General features: G+C 40.4%; 1 protein-coding gene across 6 annotated transcripts in view; it reads left to right on the plus strand.

Annotated features, from left to right (window-relative positions):
* The window catches only part of NUMB (NUMB endocytic adaptor protein), a 65998-nt gene that overhangs the window by 39403 nt on the left and 7013 nt on the right, over positions 1–19582 (plus strand). For 4 of the 6 annotated variants that reach the window (XM_081881680.1, XM_081881684.1, XM_081881682.1 and 1 more), the window contains exons 3-8: positions 2705–2779; positions 7595–7627; positions 12034–12108; positions 15074–15214; positions 15741–15942; positions 18727–19026. In XM_081881680.1, the coding sequence (XP_081737806.1) occupies positions 2705–2779; positions 7595–7627; positions 12034–12108; positions 15074–15214; positions 15741–15942; positions 18727–19026 (826 nt within the window). The remainder of the gene's footprint in view (positions 1–2704; positions 2780–7594; positions 7628–12033; positions 12109–15073; positions 15215–15740; positions 15943–18726; positions 19027–19582) is intronic. The other 2 variants (XM_081881683.1, XM_081881685.1) reach the window with 1 other exon arrangement.

Here is a 19582-nt window from a genome sequence, read left to right on the forward strand (position 1 = left end):
ATGTTGGTGTTCGCAATCAACTGTATCAGGTAGCTCTTATTCCGTTTCTTGCAGGAGTCACACACATATGGAATACACACAAGAATGCAATAAATAATTTCTGTAGATCTAATGGGGATACTTTTGTTGCAAACTGACTGCTTACAAAGCAGATATTCAGTAGAAAAGTGTTTTTATCAGTTATCCAGGCTAATAATAAAGGTAAAGGGACCCCTGACCATTAGGTCCAGTTGTGGCTGACTCTGGGGTTGCAGCGCTCATCTCGCTTTATTGGCCGAGGGAGCCGGCGTACAGCTTCCGGGTCATGTGGCCAGCATGACTAAGCCGCTTCTGGCGAACCAGAGCAGCACACGGAAACTCCGTTTACCTTCCTGCTGGAGCAGTACCTATTTATCTACTTGCACTTTGACGTGCTTTCGAACTGCTAGGTTGGCAGGAGCAGGGACTGAGCAACGGGAGCTCACCCCGTCGCGGGGATTCGAACCGCCGACCTTCAGATCAACAAGTCCTAGGCTCTGTGGTTTAACCCACAGCGCCACCCATGTCCCATAGGCTAATAATAGTACAGTCTTATTTCCCCCTAAATTCTATTTTCTTACACTTGTTTTGTAGTAGAGGTGGTTTTCTTTTGTATTTGGCTTCCCTACTCCATTAAAGTAGGGCTGCATTTATAGAAGTAGAGCTGCATTTATAGAAATTAAACTCTTTTCAGTAAGTAGAATGCTTACTTTTTCATCTATGTTTAGTACACAGTTTCTGCTGGCTTGATGTTTGACCTTTGCAGTACTGCCTTTGTGGTACTGTTGGTGCGAGATAAGCATTCAGGAGTGGTAAAGTAAATGTTAATCTTCTGACTTGCGGCAAATGGTATTATTATTATTATTATTATTATTATTATTATTAAAAAGAAGACTCTATTTCCACCAATGTCATTTATTTGTAATTGTGTTTATAAACCTCACTGGAACATTAAATAGGTAAGTAAATGAGGAGACTTAAGATGCATTTTCCAGTGTCAGAATGTGTACCTCCAACTGAATATCACACACCCATACCTGACCAGAAATATAAGAGCATGGTTTTATAGAGTACCGAGAAGCTTTATATAGCAAGAAGATACCTGCTTTTTTTGCTTTTTAAAAACAACAGTGGAAGTCTTGCTGAATAGAAGAAATTGGAAAGAAGTTAATGGGCATTTGTGAAGACCCCCAGATTGCAGAAAACATGGATTTGGTTTGGCTTTCTTTACTTTTTCAAAGAAATATGGATGATAGTACAGTCTTGCATAAAAGTCAATCTACAGTTTGTAGATGCTTTGCTGACCTCTTTGAGGGTTGGAACCTTGAACTTATTCTAAGAGTGGTGGACAAATCATACTACTAAATAGCTATGTTTGTGGCATGGCATTGGGAGGATGGGACAATTTCCCCCGTCCCTCAATGAGGATCACTTTTGGTTCTGTGGCTGCTGCTTGTGAATCTTTCTATTTAATCCTACAAACTACAGTGTAGAACTCTTAATTCTTGACGTTTTAAGCACATGAGGTGCTCAAGCTACCAGTCCAGTTCTAAATGGTACTGTTCTGTAATAGAATGGTAGCCATAACGTGGAGACCTATCCTACTTGCATTTGAATGGACTTGAACATATTAATTTTGCTGAATTGAATTGAAATTATTCCACTAGTACCAATAGTTGCTTAGAATTGCAGATCTTCACTCTGCCTCATTTTTATTGGTGTGAGATGGGGAAGAGTTGGGCTTTCTCAAGCTTATGAAATAGGTGTAAGAACTTAAATAATTTCTGTAATACTCTATGCAATTAGGAACTTAAGATTTCATTCCTATTAGAAATAGGCCAACAAATAGGGCCTTTAGAATAAATTAACTTTATTTAATCTTGACACCTTTTTCCTTGCCTATTTGCATGAGGTAAATTGCCAGGCAAAGTATTTAGATTAAGCCTATATAATTAGTAACAATGCTATGGTCATTGGGACTGTATAATAGTTTGCATACTGTAGTTCCTTGATGAAATATAACATCCCTTTTTCAGAATGAAGACTGGCCGGACATACAAAGTCATTTTGTATAACACTGCAGCAGTCATGTTCCTGCGTATTAGCCCCATCCATAACAGCCTGTTAAAAATGAGGAGCTGGTTCTAGAGCCTTGTTTAAATAAATGGCTTGTCAGTAGTTGGCATTATATTAGTTTTATCTATGATATAGTACTTCATAACAAGTAGAATTAGACTGATCACCCAGAGAAGATTCTTCAGTATTATAAATTCTACGATTAATGGAAACCACAAAATCATTTGTTGTAAGGAAAGACTGTCTTAACCATGTCTCAAGACAGCACTTGGAAGGTTTACTATTTATGGACTTGGGTGGAAGGGCTATAAAATGGCAAGATTTCATTGGTCCGAGGGCAGTGGCTGTGCCTGGTGATATAAAGATCTTTTAAATCCTTCTCACAATCCTAGCTACAATAAGGCCTGTTTAAAAATCACATGGCTGTGTTCTGAGTCATAGTTTTGTCCTTAGACTTATATTTTGTCTGAATTATGTTGAGGGTGTATAGTATGTGTGAAAATACTGGACTACTTAATCCAGCTGATACACGAAGATAAATACAACTACAAAGTGCTGGTTTAGTCCAATTATTCTAATCGGTGCTTTTCCCCTCCACTCTCCCTTTCAGTATCTGGGACATGTGGAAGTAGATGAATCAAGAGGAATGCATATATGTGAAGATGCTGTGAAGAGACTGAAAGCTGTATGTATACTTATTAAAATATTACTTTAAGTATGCAATTGTTTTCCATTTACAGAGGTTTTTGTAGGGGAATTTAAATAGCTGCCTTAAAGCAGAGTTTATGATTGCAGAAGCATACCAGTCAAATTGGAAGAAGAGCTAGAACCGTTGCTCTGTCCTGATCAAAGTAGCTATTCTATGTTCTTAAAACAGTTCTGAAAGACTTAGGCTTATTGCTGTTGGTTTTTTTTAAGGAGACCTCTCTCGGAAGTGTGCTATTTGTGCTTCAAACAAATGCCGCTATCTTTATATTAAGCCGGTTAGCTTTTTGGATAGTTATTCTCTGTGCTATATGGACTGGGACTGCCATAGCATATATGTGCTTAGAGGCCTTCACTTTACTGCTGTACTTAGGTGTCCAGATGGTTAACTGATACTAGCTGTATAGAGTGTTTACTCTTCCTGATACCTGCTTCCACTCATGACTGAAGATGGGGAAGAACTGGAAAAACCTCTCTTGAATATTTGTAGTGATCAGATTCCTCACTAAGAAGAAAAACATGCCATATAAGATCTTCTAAATTAGGGGCAGGGAAACTCCGGCCTGGGGCCTATTTATACTCCAGCCAAGTCATGCCCACCTGCCCTACACCTGATGCATACACCATCAGAAGTGGAGCAGGTAAAGGGGGGGGAGTGGGTGAAAGGGAGTTTGCAGGCACCCCCAAACACTGTGCTTTCTAAGCCCTGATTAATAGCTGATTGCCATGGCTTAGAAAGCCTTTTGCATGCTTTGCAAAGGCAAAAAGGATCACCTGGTATCATTGTGACATCAAGTGATTGACAGGAGATTGGGTCCGCCTACCTGAACCTGGCTTTGCAGGGTTCCGGCCCACTGGCTAAATTCTGTTCTGCATCCCTGTTTTAAATGGAGTAGCTGACTTTTGACACCCACTGATTACATTTTTTTAGTTGTTTCTGTGTTCTTCATTGACTGCATCAATAAATCTTAAGCCTACTACAAAATACTAAAAGGATTTTTAAAAGGTCCTCTTGCATGTGAACATAGTGACTTCAGACTCAAACCTGTTGTTTCCTTCTCTCAGTCACAGACAAGAGGATGAAAAAATGGGCTTTGAGCTTTTGAACGAACTCCAGTGATATGATTAGATGCCATCCTCAGTTTCTCATTGTCTTGAACATTTTGGAAGATGTGAATGCTATACTCCACAGAGCATTTCATGGGCAGGAAGAAGTCTCAGACTTGTTAGTATAAATGATGCTCTCCATATTTTTTTTGGGGGGGGGGAGCAAGCACATTGTCAAATTAGTTACATGAGTGTCTGGTGCAACTAATTACAAAGTGATCAATAGAACTATCCCCACCTCCCGATTTCTAAGCCCAAAGAGACAGATGTTTAAAGTTGTGCATATAACACATTTGGCACATTGCACACTACATTTCTGGAATCAAAGAACATAACTTCAGTCTTTGAATTCCCTGTTCATGTCCATAACTTAAACAAAATGGTTGTGTACTATATCCAATGAAAATCACTCTGAAATAACAGTCACTTGAAACCACCTATTACACACAGATGGCACATGGAAATCACAAGACTATGGGCCTTCCTTGTGTGGCATTCAACACAGGAGACTTCTATTTCTACTGAAATCTTAAGCTCATACAGCTTTCACTTATATTATTCTATAAAGATTAACTGATTCTGTCAGACCATTTGTCAATAAAGCCAATTGATATTGACTTTAGTGCTGCTTTTCTAAAATATTGATGTATTTCACTCCTCTCAAGCCACTTCTACTGATTACTGAGGAGCATTCTCATATTGGGACTTGAAATGTCAACCAAACATCCAACTGTAGAGATCATTCTTAAGTTGCTGCTTTTTGTTTCTGTTCATAAATGTGGATTTTCTTTGTTAGCTTATACCCAGGATTTTGTTTTGTCGACTGAACTTCGATTTTCACAGGGCAACCGTGTCTCTTCCAATACAGTAGAACAATTTCCTCTCAGAACAAGTCATAAGTCATTCAAGGGCAGTTGAATCTTGATGTATCTATCTGGGTGTAGCAATCTGATGTTGTCAAAACAGACTGACTTGTGTGTGGTAAACTCTTAAATGGCTAAACCTGGTTTCTCCTTTTCTGTGCTCTTCAATGGCTGCAGTAAATGGTCTTCACTGGACGTGCTGCATGCCTCAGATTTGGATAATTATACCAAAAAGATTATGTGAGGCAGTGCTCCCCCAAAGATATAAAATGTTACTTTTTCTTTTCTTTTTTTTAGGACACACTGCCTTTCACTTTCAGTTACGGAGAAACACATATCCAAGCTCACTAGAGGAGGGGTGGGAATACTTGAGTTTATATACTTTGGTTGTCACGGCTGCTGGAACATGGCATAGTTTCATTAGTCTTATTCCTAACTCTACTTAGAATAGTATGAATTGACAGAATAAAATACTGATGTACAATTTTTACCACAATGCTTTTAAAATGTAGCTTTCCTCTTGACAAACAGCATTTTACCTGCCCATCAGTAAACTGTTTTGGAAGCTGCCTGTGTCTTGTCTCCATCCTCTCTCATGTAGTTAAAATTGTCTTCAGTGTTAGTGTCTTTAACAAATCTTTTTTCGTTTTGTTTGCAAATATGATACATTTGTTAATGTATTTTCTTGTTTTAGCAGGTAAACGAAACTTAATAGTGTTTGAAAATACTAGTGTATCTGAATATTAACTTCCATAGCTACCCTAAAATCCATTTTGCATGCTCTCTATCATTAATACTTTTTTCTAGAACATCTAAATTTTTCCAAGTTAACACTTTTTGAAAATTAAACCTTAATATAGTTTCTTAAGCAAGGTACCTTACGGACCTCTTGAACTCTGGCATATCTTCTGAAGGCTTATATTGATATTTAATGCTTAACTTGGCAGTGGTGGCATATGTGTGTGTGTGTGTGTGTGTGTGTGTGTGTGTGTGTGTGAGAATGAGATTGATTATACATTTTCAAACTGGTAACTTAAAAAAAGGGAAAAAAAGGAATTCCATAACAAATCTTAAAGTATGTACTCCTATAGCATTTTTTTAACCTAGTGCAGTTGTTCCATTTTTCTTACCGATATTTTTTTGTAATAAGCTATCTTGAAGACAGTTTTAATCATTTAAGGCAACAATATTAAGTTAGATTTTTCATCACCCAGTGCCATGTGTTGAAATAGCTGATAGATGGCAGAGAAGGGGCATAATGTCTGTAAAGTCTGCTGTTACTTCAAGGCCCTTAAGTATCAGAGGTGACCATAGATGTGGCCTTGTATCTCTTATACAGTGGTACCTCAGGTTACATACACTTCAGGTTACATACGTTTCAGGTTACAAAATCCGCTAACCCAGAAATAGTGCTTCAGGTTAAGAACTTTGCTTCAGGATGAGAACAGAAATCGTGCTTTGGCGGCATGGCAGCAGCAGGAGGCCCCATTAGCTAAAGTGGTGCTTCAGGTTAAGAACAGTTTCAAGTTAAGTACAGACCTCTGGAACAAATTAAGTACTTAACCTGAGGTACCACTGTACATATGAAGAAACTGCTGCCGCCATGTAGGAAGACATTCAAGATCAGCAGTTCACCATGCAGATTGACTAACTTTCTCCAAACCACCATAAATGTTTTGTACTGGAGGCTGTGAAGCTTGTGAAGCAAGCCAAAGCCCATAAATGGCTTGCTTCATGGTAGTCATCACAGGAGTAATTTAAAGCACTATTGATCCATCCCTTAATTTTCAGTGAGGATTGTTAGGAAATATATATCTGGGCTTTTATTTGTCTCTGAAATGGATAAATAATTTTAAAATTGCCTGTGAAATATATCTTAAAGCTGCTGCATTTGATTGCCATCAAAATGTGTAATACTCCCACTTCGCTGATTGTGCTTGTCAAATCTACCACATTTTCTGTATGTATATTGCAAGATGTGTATGAAGTGTTCCTGTTCAGTGTACACATTGTTTATTTGGAAAGGTTCATAAAACTGCTTAATCACAAAACTCTAAGCACTATATACATATAATAACAGTGAAGAGAGAACTCTTAGGTGATGCAGATAGTTTACTTGTATTTTTTTGAATGGTGTGTGTGTGAGAGAGAGGGGGGGGGGGAGTAAGAAGCCAAAATCTAATATGGAGCCTCTTCAGTGAAAGAATCCACATTCTAAAACAAAAGAAACTGCGGCATAAATATCCCCTACACTTTCTACTAAATCTGCTTTACAAAATACTGTTGGAAAATCATGATGGAGGGTATATGAGCTTAAACACAAACACCTTTTCTAAGCAGGCTTTTGATGAGGACTGGAAATATGCGCCCCAAATTATTTTCCTTTTGCTGTCATGCTATTTGAGCTCTGTTAATTAACTCGAGCTTTTCAAAACTTATCTAATGTGCTGATTTCAAGTCATCATCATCCAATTTGGAACATCTCCATATCTGCTGCCAAGTTTGGCTTGTAACCTACTAAAAGCTAAAGGGACAAACAAAATGAAGTCTACAACATTTTGCATGAAATTGGGTCTGATTTTTCCTTTCCTTTCCACCAATTTCAGAGCTATGGCCTGTCCTAATAAAAGCCCATGTAATGCTTTCTGTGTGCATTTTCATGGGACTTTCCATATCTGCCTGTCACATCCTCTATGGATAACCCTAAACATTCCCTACTTTCCTTCCAATCCCCATTTTTTTGTATGTATGTGTTGGTTTAAAACCCTGGGACACCTTAGCTACCTACAGTAATAGCATTCGACTTGTCCCCCCTGTTCCTCCAGGAAAGGAAGTTCTTCAAAGGCTTCTTTGGAAAAGTAAGTTTAATGCCTTGTTGTGTTTGTGCTATAAGGAGTTACATCCCCAGTATAACATTGCCTTGTGTCAGGAGCCCCGTTCAGACATTTTGTCTGAACAGGAAATAGCAATTGGTGTTGAGTGCATAGGGCTGCACATGCTGGCACTAGCCCAAACAGCCCTTCCCTGCCTTCTCAGTCCCAGGCATTCCTGTGTTGAGCAGAGAAGGTCTAAAGGGAGCTTCTACCTGTCTTAATCTGAATGTGAATGGAACCTTTGAACAATCACACAACCTGGTTAATGTACTCATTGACACTTCTATTTGCATTTAAGCAAACATGGATAGGAGTCCCCTTTAAGGGAGGGGGCAGGATTAAAAACTCATACATTGACTAATAATGAAACATATGTTGTAGATAGCTTTCCACATTTACTACTCTATTTTTGTGATATGCAAATAACATGAGAAAACGTGGTATACTTATTTGTATAACATTCTTGTTTATAAAACCCAACAACAACAACTGCAACAACAACAGCGGGGTTTTGGGGGGGATGGGGGGACAGAATGAGCTCAAACCATGAGAGAGAGTGTTTTTAATCTTAATTTTAAATAATTAAATGTGCATTTATTTTGCTAGAAAACTGCTGTAATTTTAAAAATATTGGCATTTAAAATTGAACTAAAAACAGAGAACCAAAAAATATTTTCTTTACAAAATCCCACTGAGTGTAAATCTCTGGAACACGCTGGCATTGTCTCCTGTCTCTGGTTGAAAGAGAGTGGACAACAGCAGGCAGAGGATCATAAAAGGCTGTACCACAACCATTCAGAGCTGTGTTTCTCTGTACATTAACTGTCTGTGTTGCCATACTTATCTGTGTGTCATCTACTATACGATTATGCCAGGACACAATTCTTTCAATCTGCATTGAGAAATTGGTGAGAAAGTTGCAATTGCTGCCAGACATTTTTGCAGCATGCCAGAAGTTAAGGGCAACAGCTGGGAAAGCCTCACATGTCAGGCAAGGAGCAAGGTACCTCATGAATTACTTGCCACTGTTCACACCCTTCCTTCCTTGCTTAGTTTTAAAGGTCATAACAGACCTATGGGAAAGGGTTATTCCCTCTCCTCCAACTTATTTGCTTCTATATCCCCCACCTCACCCCAGAATGTGGAATAAGGTGGAGGGATTATAAATGGACAAGGACCTGGAATAAAGACTAGGAATAAATTTCCCATGAAACTCACAAAAGACCTTGGGCCAGTCACTATCTCAACCTAACCTGCCTCACAGGATTGTTGTTAGGATAACTTTGGGAAATGGAGAGAGTTGTTAAAGATTAACACATTTATTATGGCATAGACCTTTTTGGGCTGGAGTCTACATCACTAGAAGCTTCACTCTTAGTAATCCATTAAGCTTACACAATAATACTGTTATATCCTTGAAACCAGTTTCTCTTGTCATAGCTGCTTAGGTAGTAAACTATAGACAACACACACTTCTTGTCCAACTAAAAAGGATCTTTAAAAGGTTTGCCAGAGTCATTAACTGGTTTCATCACTTCTAATCACTACCTAGAATCCTAACATGCAGATAGAAAACCACAGGCTTGGAGACCTAAAATATCATCTAAGCCAATCCTGTAATCCTCTAACAATACATTTTCCGTAGTCTTGAATGTGCTACTGGGCTATTTATTTTTTCATTTTCTGCTGTGAGCGCTGACCAGTTGGCTGCCTCCTTTGAAAATATACCACAGCACTTAATGAGTTCATGGCAGTGTTGAATCTCAAAGTGAGAATCCCTAGCTCAGTATTTTAGTCACTGTATCAGTCTAGGCCGCCCAATTGTTCAGTCTATGTTCTCTGCATGTCTCAAGTGAAGAAAGAAGTAGTGGCTCTGGTAGGCCACTACTAAACCATCGAAGAAAAAATTATAATACTATCATGTACTTTTGGCAAAAACTCATTTTTAAAACTACGAATCAATAGCTACATCTTACTTCAAGTATTAAACATATGCTTCTGTTAAGGCATCTAGGTGAGACAGGTACACATCTAGTATGACACTTCAAATTGTCTTAATGCCAGCACTACCACCCCTGCCCTGAAACTAAGCGTATCCTTCTGTGAACTCAAGAATTGTAGGTGTGTAATGAATCTGAACAACCAGCCCATTCCTGTTCATCCCAGCAAATACTTTGTACTGAAATACCAAATAAACAGTATTTAAAATCATAAATGTTGCTTAGATTATAATACCACACATGGAGAACATGACCAGCTAAACTGCAAATTCCTTCCAGTAGCACCTTAAAGACCAACTAAGTCAGTTCTTGGTATGAGCTTTCGTGTGCATGCACACTTCTTCAGATACACTGAAACAGAAGTTTCCAGACCCTTCTATATAGTGAGAACTTCTGTTTCAGTGTATCTGAAGAAGTGTGCATGCACACGAAAGCTCATACCAAGAACTGACTTAGTTGGTCTTTAAGGTGCTACTGGAAGGAATTTGTTTTGTTTTGACTATGGCAGACCAACACGGCTACCTATCTGTAACTGCAGCTAAACTGCATCACATCAAAATATGACTTCAATAATCTTAGCACTTGTTATTTAGTGTAACGTTAAACAATCTAAGCTATATGTTATAGGATGAAAGGTTAAATCTCTCAGTGTCACGGAGTGGAGTTAGTCTCCAAGACTCTTCCAAACAATTAATAGGGTAGCTGTGAGGAACTTTATTAGCCCTAGGCCAGTATCAGTAGTGAGATCTTCTCTGTTGATAAGGGGAAATGGAAAAAGGAATAGTGATATGTATGCTTCCTTCTAAAATGTCAGAGGGGTTTTGCAACCCACTCCTAGATAGTGGGATTGCCGCATCTCCAAAGAAGGGAACAGGCTTCAGACAATAGCCCTGGGACATTTGAGAATGGGAATTGTAACAGGAATTTTGTTGGGGCTTGAAGTATTTGCCATCTTGCTTAGCCTATAAAAGATCCCATAAGTCACTCACATATTTATAGCCTAACTGTTAGAGCTGAGCCCAATCAGGATGTCGTACAAAGCATAAAAACACAATTGTTGGCATCCATCCGTCTGGAGAGACGATGGAGTGCACTTCTGGGAGTGAAGTCAAACTGCTGCGTTAGCAGCACCCAAGTGCACCCTTGGGCGCAAGCCTGGGCAGTGTGTATGGAGGTCCTGGACTGCCCAGACTACAAGACCCCCCTCTCAGCCTTGCTGATGTGGTCCAAAGGAAAGCAGAGCAACATGTTTGGCACCAGCTTCACTGCAGGAGTTGCCAGAGGGAGGCATACAAGGCACTATCCAACTGTCCTAGGGTTTACTCTTTAGCCTTATCTTCTCCTGAAGATATCCTGCAGGCAGTGGAGGTCTAGGATCAGTGTTTCCCTTCTGCTAGATGGGCTACCTTTCCAGGTTGATAAGCCCCACCTGTCCCTCAACTCCCTCTATACTATGTGCAGAAACGGCCTTCTTAACAGCTGGACCACTCTTAGTTTTGTCTGCTCAATCCTCCAAAGCCTTTCATCACGTGCAAGGGAAGGCTCTGAGACCCTTCAGCTACCCCCCCCCCCCAGTTTAGCTGACCAGTCAAAGCCAGCGAATGCATACAGTACACACGCACACATTACGGGTCATTTGAAAGTTGCACAGAATAATAAGAGTTGGAAGGGATCCTGAGGGTCATAGTGTCTAACCTCCTGCAATGCAGGAATCTTTTTTTCTGAATTGTTTTTATTAATTTTTCCAAATTATTACAAATCAAATCAAACCAAATTAAATTAAATTGGAATATTTTTGCCCAATATGGAAGAGCCCATGGAACAGATTTAGGGGGTATATGGGGGGGACGGGACAAAAGTTCTGTTTCGCAAGGAGAAATGGAACTACTTCCCTAATCCTATGCTGACTACGATCCTGTAAAGTACTTCCACATTTGATGGTAGTGCTACCGCACGAGATACGGGACAGAACATTGGGGTGATGGGAAGACAGACTTAGAATGCTTGTTGCTAAAACTGGCAGCAAAAAGGCTACTTGTGGTGTAACTCCTTAAGCGTCAGTGTTAACTGACAGTTTATTTGGTGTTTAAACAGGTAAAGAATTTAAGCTTGAATTCTTTGCCTTTATTTGAATGTATTAACATACTTGACTCATCCTGTTCTATTCTTTCCCCCCTTCCTTTTGCATTGTGTTCTTGAAAGGCTGGCTTCAGCTTGATTCTCTGGAGGTTTTGTTGTTTGGTCTGAATATCTGGCTTTGGGCACTCCTACTGAAGTTGGATATCATCTGCACACTGACTTTTGTGCTTCTTGGAAAGAGGAAGTCTGCATTCAGCCTTATTGACAGCACAGCAGTAATACTGTTTTTCTTTTTTCTTTTTTTCCTGCAAGAGCGGAAAGAAGGCAGTTAAAGCCGTCCTGTGGGTTTCAGCGGATGGACTCAGAGTTGTTGATGAGAAAACAAAGGTTAGACACTGCTGGGTTTGGAACCATCATAAGCTGTACAGATAATCACTATAGTTCTCACTGCTTCTTCTATTGCAGGGTTTTAATAACTTCATACATGCCTAGTTCAGCGAATGAAATATGCTAATTACATATGGCTCAAATTTTATTTGGCTTTCTCTGCCTTTGTGAACTTAGGTCCTTTGAATTCTTGTTTTGCTTTGTTTGCTTGAAAAGTGTTTTTTGTCATAGCAATAAATAGGGAGAAGGCAACAGTTTCATCCTGTTCTTTCTGTCCCTGCAGAAAAGCTGAAAGAGATTAAACTGCATACAGATATGTGATTGATCTAAATTTCATTCTTGCTGCATCTTAAGATTTTGAAAATCTGTGGGAGAATTGTTGTTTTTGTTTGTTTTTACATTTGTTATGGTGTGTATTTTTGTGTTTTTATATTGTAAACTGCCCTGCGATCCTTGGATGAAGGGCAATATTTAAAAAATAAGTAAAATAAAATATTGCAGTGAGAAATGAATAAAATATGTGAGGAAGGTATTATTTGAAGGCTCTAGAAGCCAGTGCAATTCAAATTAATTCTCAATCAAGGTTTTCAATCTTTAAAATATCTCTAAGGCATTACTGAAGGGAGAGCATTAAAATTAATGATTTGTATATCGCTTTATATGCTAATTCGTATCCCGAAGGTGCATATTTTAAAAACTGCATATGGCTTTTTAGTTGAATACCCAAATGTGTCCAATCCTATTTTTAGTTTTAAATGATGTTTGCGTGATATTTGTGCCATCCTATTTTATTGCAGGAGGGTTACAGTTATTCTTTTAAAATTGACAGCCCAACTTGTCCCTTTCCCCAGTAAGCACACAGAGATCAGCGGGAGTCTTGTCAGTGACTCTAGTAGGCTGGGGGTCACCTATGTTCTTTGCTCTCTGCTCCTCCCTTTTTAAAAAAGTAGTAATAGATGGAGGTATCTGCAGAGGGGAATAACGCCAACCAAGGACAGGTTTGCATCCGCTGCAGCTTCCATTTAATGTCAAATATAAGGAGGTTCTGTGATGGATCATACCCTGTAGTGGCACTGTTTGGGATGCTACAGATGATACAACTCTGTATGTCTGCTGCCTCGATCCTCTGTGTCACTGTGGAAGGCAGCTGCATCCCAGGGACAGCTGTGGAAATGATGTACATTGAAGCGTAAGGAAACTGTTCCAGCAATGATATTTATACATGTGACTAATACCCACTGTGCAAGTCCAGAGCCCCATGCAGGTTCAGAGTCAATTTGATGTGTTGCGTAGTGAAAGAGAATAAGATGCGAGTTGGCAAGCTAATGATTTAAATGTTGGGCGTGAGCCTGCTGTATAGATTTCCCCCATTCTCAGCTCCCCACTTACAATATAGAGCTGTTGTAAGGGCTACTGAGGGCCCAAACCAGATGTGTGCAGATTTGGTAAACATTGATTTGCCACTTTCATCGTAAAGTGGAGATGAAGAACCAACATGCATTTTATTACTTTTTTGACAAAAAAAGAATATAGCGGGGAAGCGACTCTTGGCTGCCTTCCCAGAATTCTGCTTGAAGACCCCCCCTCCCTTATTAACTTTTCAGTATGCGAGACAGCCTGAGGGACAGAGGGTTAAAAGCAGCAGAGCAGAGGTAAGGCAAGGGAGGCGGAGGGTTGCACTCCCACCCCACTAAATTTAATGACAAAATACCCCCCCCAGCACCCCCAATTGGCAGCGGCATCTTTAGCAAACATGTGCATATCTGGTTTTTGACCTGAAGATGTATGTGAAATGCTTTGAATGCACATAAGCCCTTATATGGGGATGCGGGAGGCGCTGTGGGTTAAACCACAGAGCCTAGGACTTGCTGATCAGAAGGTTGGCGGTTCGAATCCCTGCAATGGGGTGAGCTACCGTTGCCTGGTCCCTGCTCCTGCCAACCTAGCAGCTCAAAAGCACGTCAAAGTGCAAGTAGATAAATAGGTACCACTCCGGCGGGAAGGTAAACGCCATTTCCGTGCACTGCTCTGGTTCACCAGAAGCGGCTTAGTCATGCTGGCCACATGACCCGGAAGCTGTCTGCGAACAAACACCGGCTCCCTCGGCCTATAGAGCGAGATGAGCGCCGCAACCCCAGAGTCGGTCACGACTGGACTTAATGGTCAGGGGTCCCTTTACCTTTACCTTTTAAGCCCTTATATGAAGGCCAAGTGGTGTTGTTATTGTGCCTCTTACTATTATAATTTTGTCTAAGTCAGGAATCAGAAGCCTATGGTCCTTCAGATTTTGTTAGACTCTAGCTCCCATCAGCTTGAGCTAGCAGGGCCATTTGGCAGGAGTGGTAAGGGTTGCACTACAGCTGCATGTGAAGAGCCAAAGTTCCCCCACACCTGATTTAAGTCCTGTGCTTCCAGTGGTTCACCTGACTTCTGTTTCCATAAACTAAAATCTCTAGAGCTGCTGATGTTATATATTTAACTATTTTAAAATGCAGCTGAACTTTGCCATGGATGCTTGAGAGCCAGTTGCTGCTTAATAAACAGTTTAGCTTAAATATCCCAATATTAAAGCTGTTATTCTAAACTCTGCTACTACACTCTATAATGCTTGATGGTAATATTTCAGCTCATGTGGGAAATTGATTGTAATATTGCCCCTTGGTGGTTGGATGAATTAGTACAGGTCTCCAAACATTGAATCTCAAATCAGTATAATAATTTTGGGGATACACTTGCACAGAACTTTGAAGAGAAGCCAAAGTTGTTTTTTTAAGTCACCCCTTTAAATATGTAGTATATATGTGGAAATATATAAAGCAAATATATCTGGCAGACTGAAAGGTACAACTTTGGTATTAATCTGATAGAGGGAAGAAGGAAATCTAGAAATGTACTGTGTGGTATATTCCATGCTCCTGTAATGATTTGAATTTCTTATATCATCTTTCTTGGTTTTTTCCTTTAGGACCTTATAGTTGATCAGACAATAGAGAAGGTTTCTTTCTGTGCTCCGGACAGGAATTTTGATAGGGCATTTTCTTACATCTGTCGAGATGGCACAACACGACGCTGGATATGTCACTGCTTTATGGCTGTAAAGGACACGGTAAGCTGCTTTTAGGATCACAAAAAAGGAAGAGGCCATTTCCAAATTATATCACTTTTCTAGAGAAATTTAGCTTTCTTGTGGCAATCTTGTCATTTAAGAGCAGTGCATTCAACAGGCTCAGATATTTGAAACTGGAATGTTAAAATGCTGTAGCTAGTGTAAATCATGTATGTTTCTTAATACAAACAAGGAACCTAATGTGCTTACAGAGCATGAATTGCCATTTTAAAAAATTGTACAGTATCTGCATTATGGATTTTATAGCACCAATATTTCAGTATATGAGCTGACTGAACAGCATTAACACCTGGCAGCTAAAATATATATTTAAAGTCTTAATCCATGTGTATGTCTCATGTCTCTCATAACCTGTGCATTATCTGGATGTAATAGTTCTGAATTCTGCTGACCAGAATTTGTACAGAGAAGGGAAGCTTGCACTGAGTGCCAGCTATCATTTGGCAATGTTTGGAGGAAATATGTAGTTCCATTTTGGTTTCTAAATGACGCAATATCTTTTCAGGGAGAGAGGTTGAGTCATGCAGTTGGCTGTGCGTTTGCAGCCTGCTTGGAGCGAAAGCAAAAGAGAGAGAAGGAGTGTGGGGTGACTGCCACCTTTGATGCCAGCAGAACCACATTCACAAGAGAGGGGTCTTTCAGGGTTACTACAGCAACTGAACAAGCAGAAAGAGAGGAAGGCATGAGGCAGATACAAGACACAAAAGGTAATGGGGTACAAGTCTGGCTATGGGAAGTTCTTAATCAAACTACCATTTTACCTGGCCTGTCATTTTAAATAAAAGTGAGATTATGAACCTTACTGCAAAATAACTTCATTATAGCTTTTGATAAGGTTTTGGACCTAAAATATCCTCAGTAGGCTCCTGAGAGCTTTGGATTTTGCAGAAACAGAGATATAGTGTGTTGTGTATTCTGCGAGTTAGATTGAGGAGGAGGGATTAGTGTAACTCATTAATTTCCCATGTTTCTGAGCTTGATTTGTCTAATATAGGCATGGAGAACCTTTGACCCCCTAGAAAGGGCTGTGCTACAACTTCCATCATCCCTTGCCATTTGGCCATTCTTACTGGGACAGGTAGGAGTTGTAGTTCAGCGATCTCTGGAGGGCCAAAATTTTGCCACTCCTAGTCTAATACTTTGGTTTCTTAAATACTAAAGGAGCACCTGCAGATTTCATGGCCTGCAACACTTCAGAGCCAGTGATCTTGGAAAAAGTAATAATGATTTACCTAGTTGGTTAAGAATAGAAGCTGTCTTAACACATAGACTCTCAAACAATGGTTGCATCTTCATGACAAGATAGAGCAGATAATCATTTAGTACACTTACCGTATTTTTCGTCCTATAGGGTGCACCGGCCCATAGGACGCACCTCGGTTTTTTTTTTGGGGGGGGGGGGAAATGAATAAAAAAAAATTATTTCCCCCCCCAGCCGCGGCTGCCGCCCCAAGCCTTGCGCACACCTGCCCGGAGCACGGGGCGCCCTCCGGAGGGCTCCCCGTGCTTCGGGCGACAGGCTGCCGCCCCAAGCCTCGCGCGCCGGGCGGGACCTCCCGCCGGGTGCGCAAGGCTTGCGGATAGCTTCCTGAAGCCTGGAGAGCGAGAGGGGTCGGTGCGCACCGATGCCTCTCGCTCTCCAGGCTTCAGCGAAAGCCTGCATTTGCCCCATAGGACACACATTTCCCCTTCATTTTTGGAGGGGAAAAAGTGTGTCCTATGGGGCGAAAAATACGTTATATTTTCACTCTTGACTTCGTAGACATGTATTAGCCCCCTATATATTAGGTTTCCCCCCACCCAGCCCTTTAAATAATGACTGAAATTGTTAGTTTCCTTTAGAGGTATGTGGGGCATAGGCACCAATACAGTTGGGAAGTGTGTAAATTAAGAAGTGGAAGAAAGCGGCAGGTCTTGGAGCTATTCTCGAACAAATCATTTAAATGAGCTTCTCTGTCCCATATCTGTACTGTTGCTTATTTCACCACATTTAGTTCAAATATGCCTGGAAAATGCTTAATGTAGAACACAATATTCTGATAAGATGTTTGCAATTTTAGTTTCATTATCTGGAACGACACACTGAAGACCAGATTCTACTACCTGGTCCTGCTAGTGGAAGCCTGAGCAGGGACTTCCACTACTGCAATGGGGGCTTTCCCCTTCTCTCCACTCCTTGCCCACCCACCCCAAATTGGCTTGTTTTTTGGTGGGGGAACTGGGGCAAACTGCAATACAGTATGCGAGGGAAGCTTATTCCATTGGGAAAGCAAGAACGCTTAAACTGATAGGATTTTTGAAACAGCGAAGCACTGAATTGCTTCCTATACATTTCTGTCAAATCTCTGGCAGATTAATGTGCAGCATCTCCATGGCTCTTTGCTATGCAAAAGCCATTCATTAATGGCTTATTATTTTGTGTGATGTCTATGAAATGTTCAAACAGATAAAAGACTTAAATCCAGCTCTAGAGGGCCATTTGTAGTGAATTCGAGCATAAACAATAGTAAACAACCAAACCCACAGCAGAGTATTTCAGAGGGCTTAAAATCTTGATTAAAAGCAGCAGCTTTAACTGCCTTCCTAAACGCAAGCCGTGAAACCAGTGCAGATCTCTCAAGGGAGTTCCGGAGGTGGGGGCAGCTACAGAAATGCCCCTGTCATATGTTATGGATACCTGAAGGGACACTGAGAGGGGCCTCTGTGAAAGATCTACGTTCTCAGGCAAGATTATATGGAAGTAGGAGGAGGAGGAGGCATTTCAGGTAATCTGGCCACAAGCCATTTAGGTCTTTATAGGTAAAAATGAGGACTTTGAATTGCATTCAGAAAGGAATAGGTATCCAGTGCATTTGTTACAAAAGGGGAGTAACATGACTCCTACATCCCTATACCCCCATAAGCTGCCTAGCTGCAGCAGTCTGAACCAAATGACATTTCTAGACAGTCTTCAAAGGCAGCCCCATTTAGAGTGTGTCAAGATGAGAGGCGATTTGCTCCATCCTGATCTCGAAACAACAGAGCAGTAGCAGTGAAGGCGGAAAATGGAATTTATAACAAGTCATTATTATCGTTGAAATGTTTGCTAAACTAACCTGGATAGATTAAGAGGCTAGTTAATTGCACCGAGCACTGTCTCTCCAATAGACATGATAAAAATGCAAAAAACAATTACTGTAGAAAAATAGCATTTTGCATCTATCTATCTATCTATCTATCTATCTATCTATCATCTATCTATCTATCTCTCTATCTCTCTATCTCTCTATCTCTCTATCTCTCTATCTCTCTCTCTATCTCTATCTATCTCTCTCTCTCTCTCTCTCTCTATCTATCTATCTATCTATCTATCATCTATCTATCTATCCATCCAGGAAGTTACCATATTGTTTTTAATTAATTTTTAAAAAATCTCTGAAGAACCCAATGATAAAAAGGTCTCTTTAGCCAATATCCCTGTATTAACTTTTTCCTGCTATTTTTTCTCGCAGTTGAAACTGATGTGAAAGCGGCGGTGTCGAGTGTTGTACCTGGCAATACAGCCCCATCACCAAGTTCCCCAACCTCTCCTAGTGCTGAGGTTGCATCCTCTGCTGACAAAGAGTCAAATAACCCCCATGCTATCCCACGAAGACACGCTCCCATAGAGCAACTAGCCAGACAAGGCTCGTTCAGAGGTTTCCCTGCTCTTAGCCAGAAGATGTCCCCATTTAAACGACAGCTCTCTTTGCGAATAAATGAGCTCCCTTCAACGGTGCAGAGGAAGAGCGACTTCCCCATGAAAAACTCAGGTAGGGCAAAATTTATCCCCATGTCCTTAGTACACTTGGATGCAGTTTGAGCTCACTTGATCACCACATTTGAGAGAGATCTGTGTAAAGAGATGTTATGATCCTCTACCCCTCGTACCTTCACTGTTTCTTTGTTGAAATGTCAGTGTCAGGCACCAATTTTGTTGTTGGCTCTGCACCAAAGTGTACTTACATTGTGACCTTAACTTCTATCAACTTTCCTCTGTATAATATTTCTGTGTTTCTCCATTTTTTTAATGGATTTTGCCGACTGGCAATTGTGCCTCGGTTGTCGAGTGTTTCAGAAGTCGAACCGTCTTCCAGAATGAATTACGTTCGACAACAGAGGTTCCACTGTAATATACATACCTAGCCCAATAATATTTACTATTGTTAAATACCTTTACAGTTTGAAATACATGGAACACATTAAGAGGTAGAAATGTATGGTCTGAACATCTGGGCCATGAGCATCGTGGTTTAAGTTGGCATATTTTAATTCATGTGCTTGCACAGAGGAATGAATTAAACACTTAGTTCTTGGGGGTTGTTGTTG

Source organism: Podarcis erhardii (genome assembly GCF_964252035.2).
Source record: "Podarcis erhardii genome assembly, chromosome: 1".
NCBI lineage: Eukaryota > Metazoa > Chordata > Lepidosauria > Squamata > Lacertidae > Podarcis > Podarcis erhardii.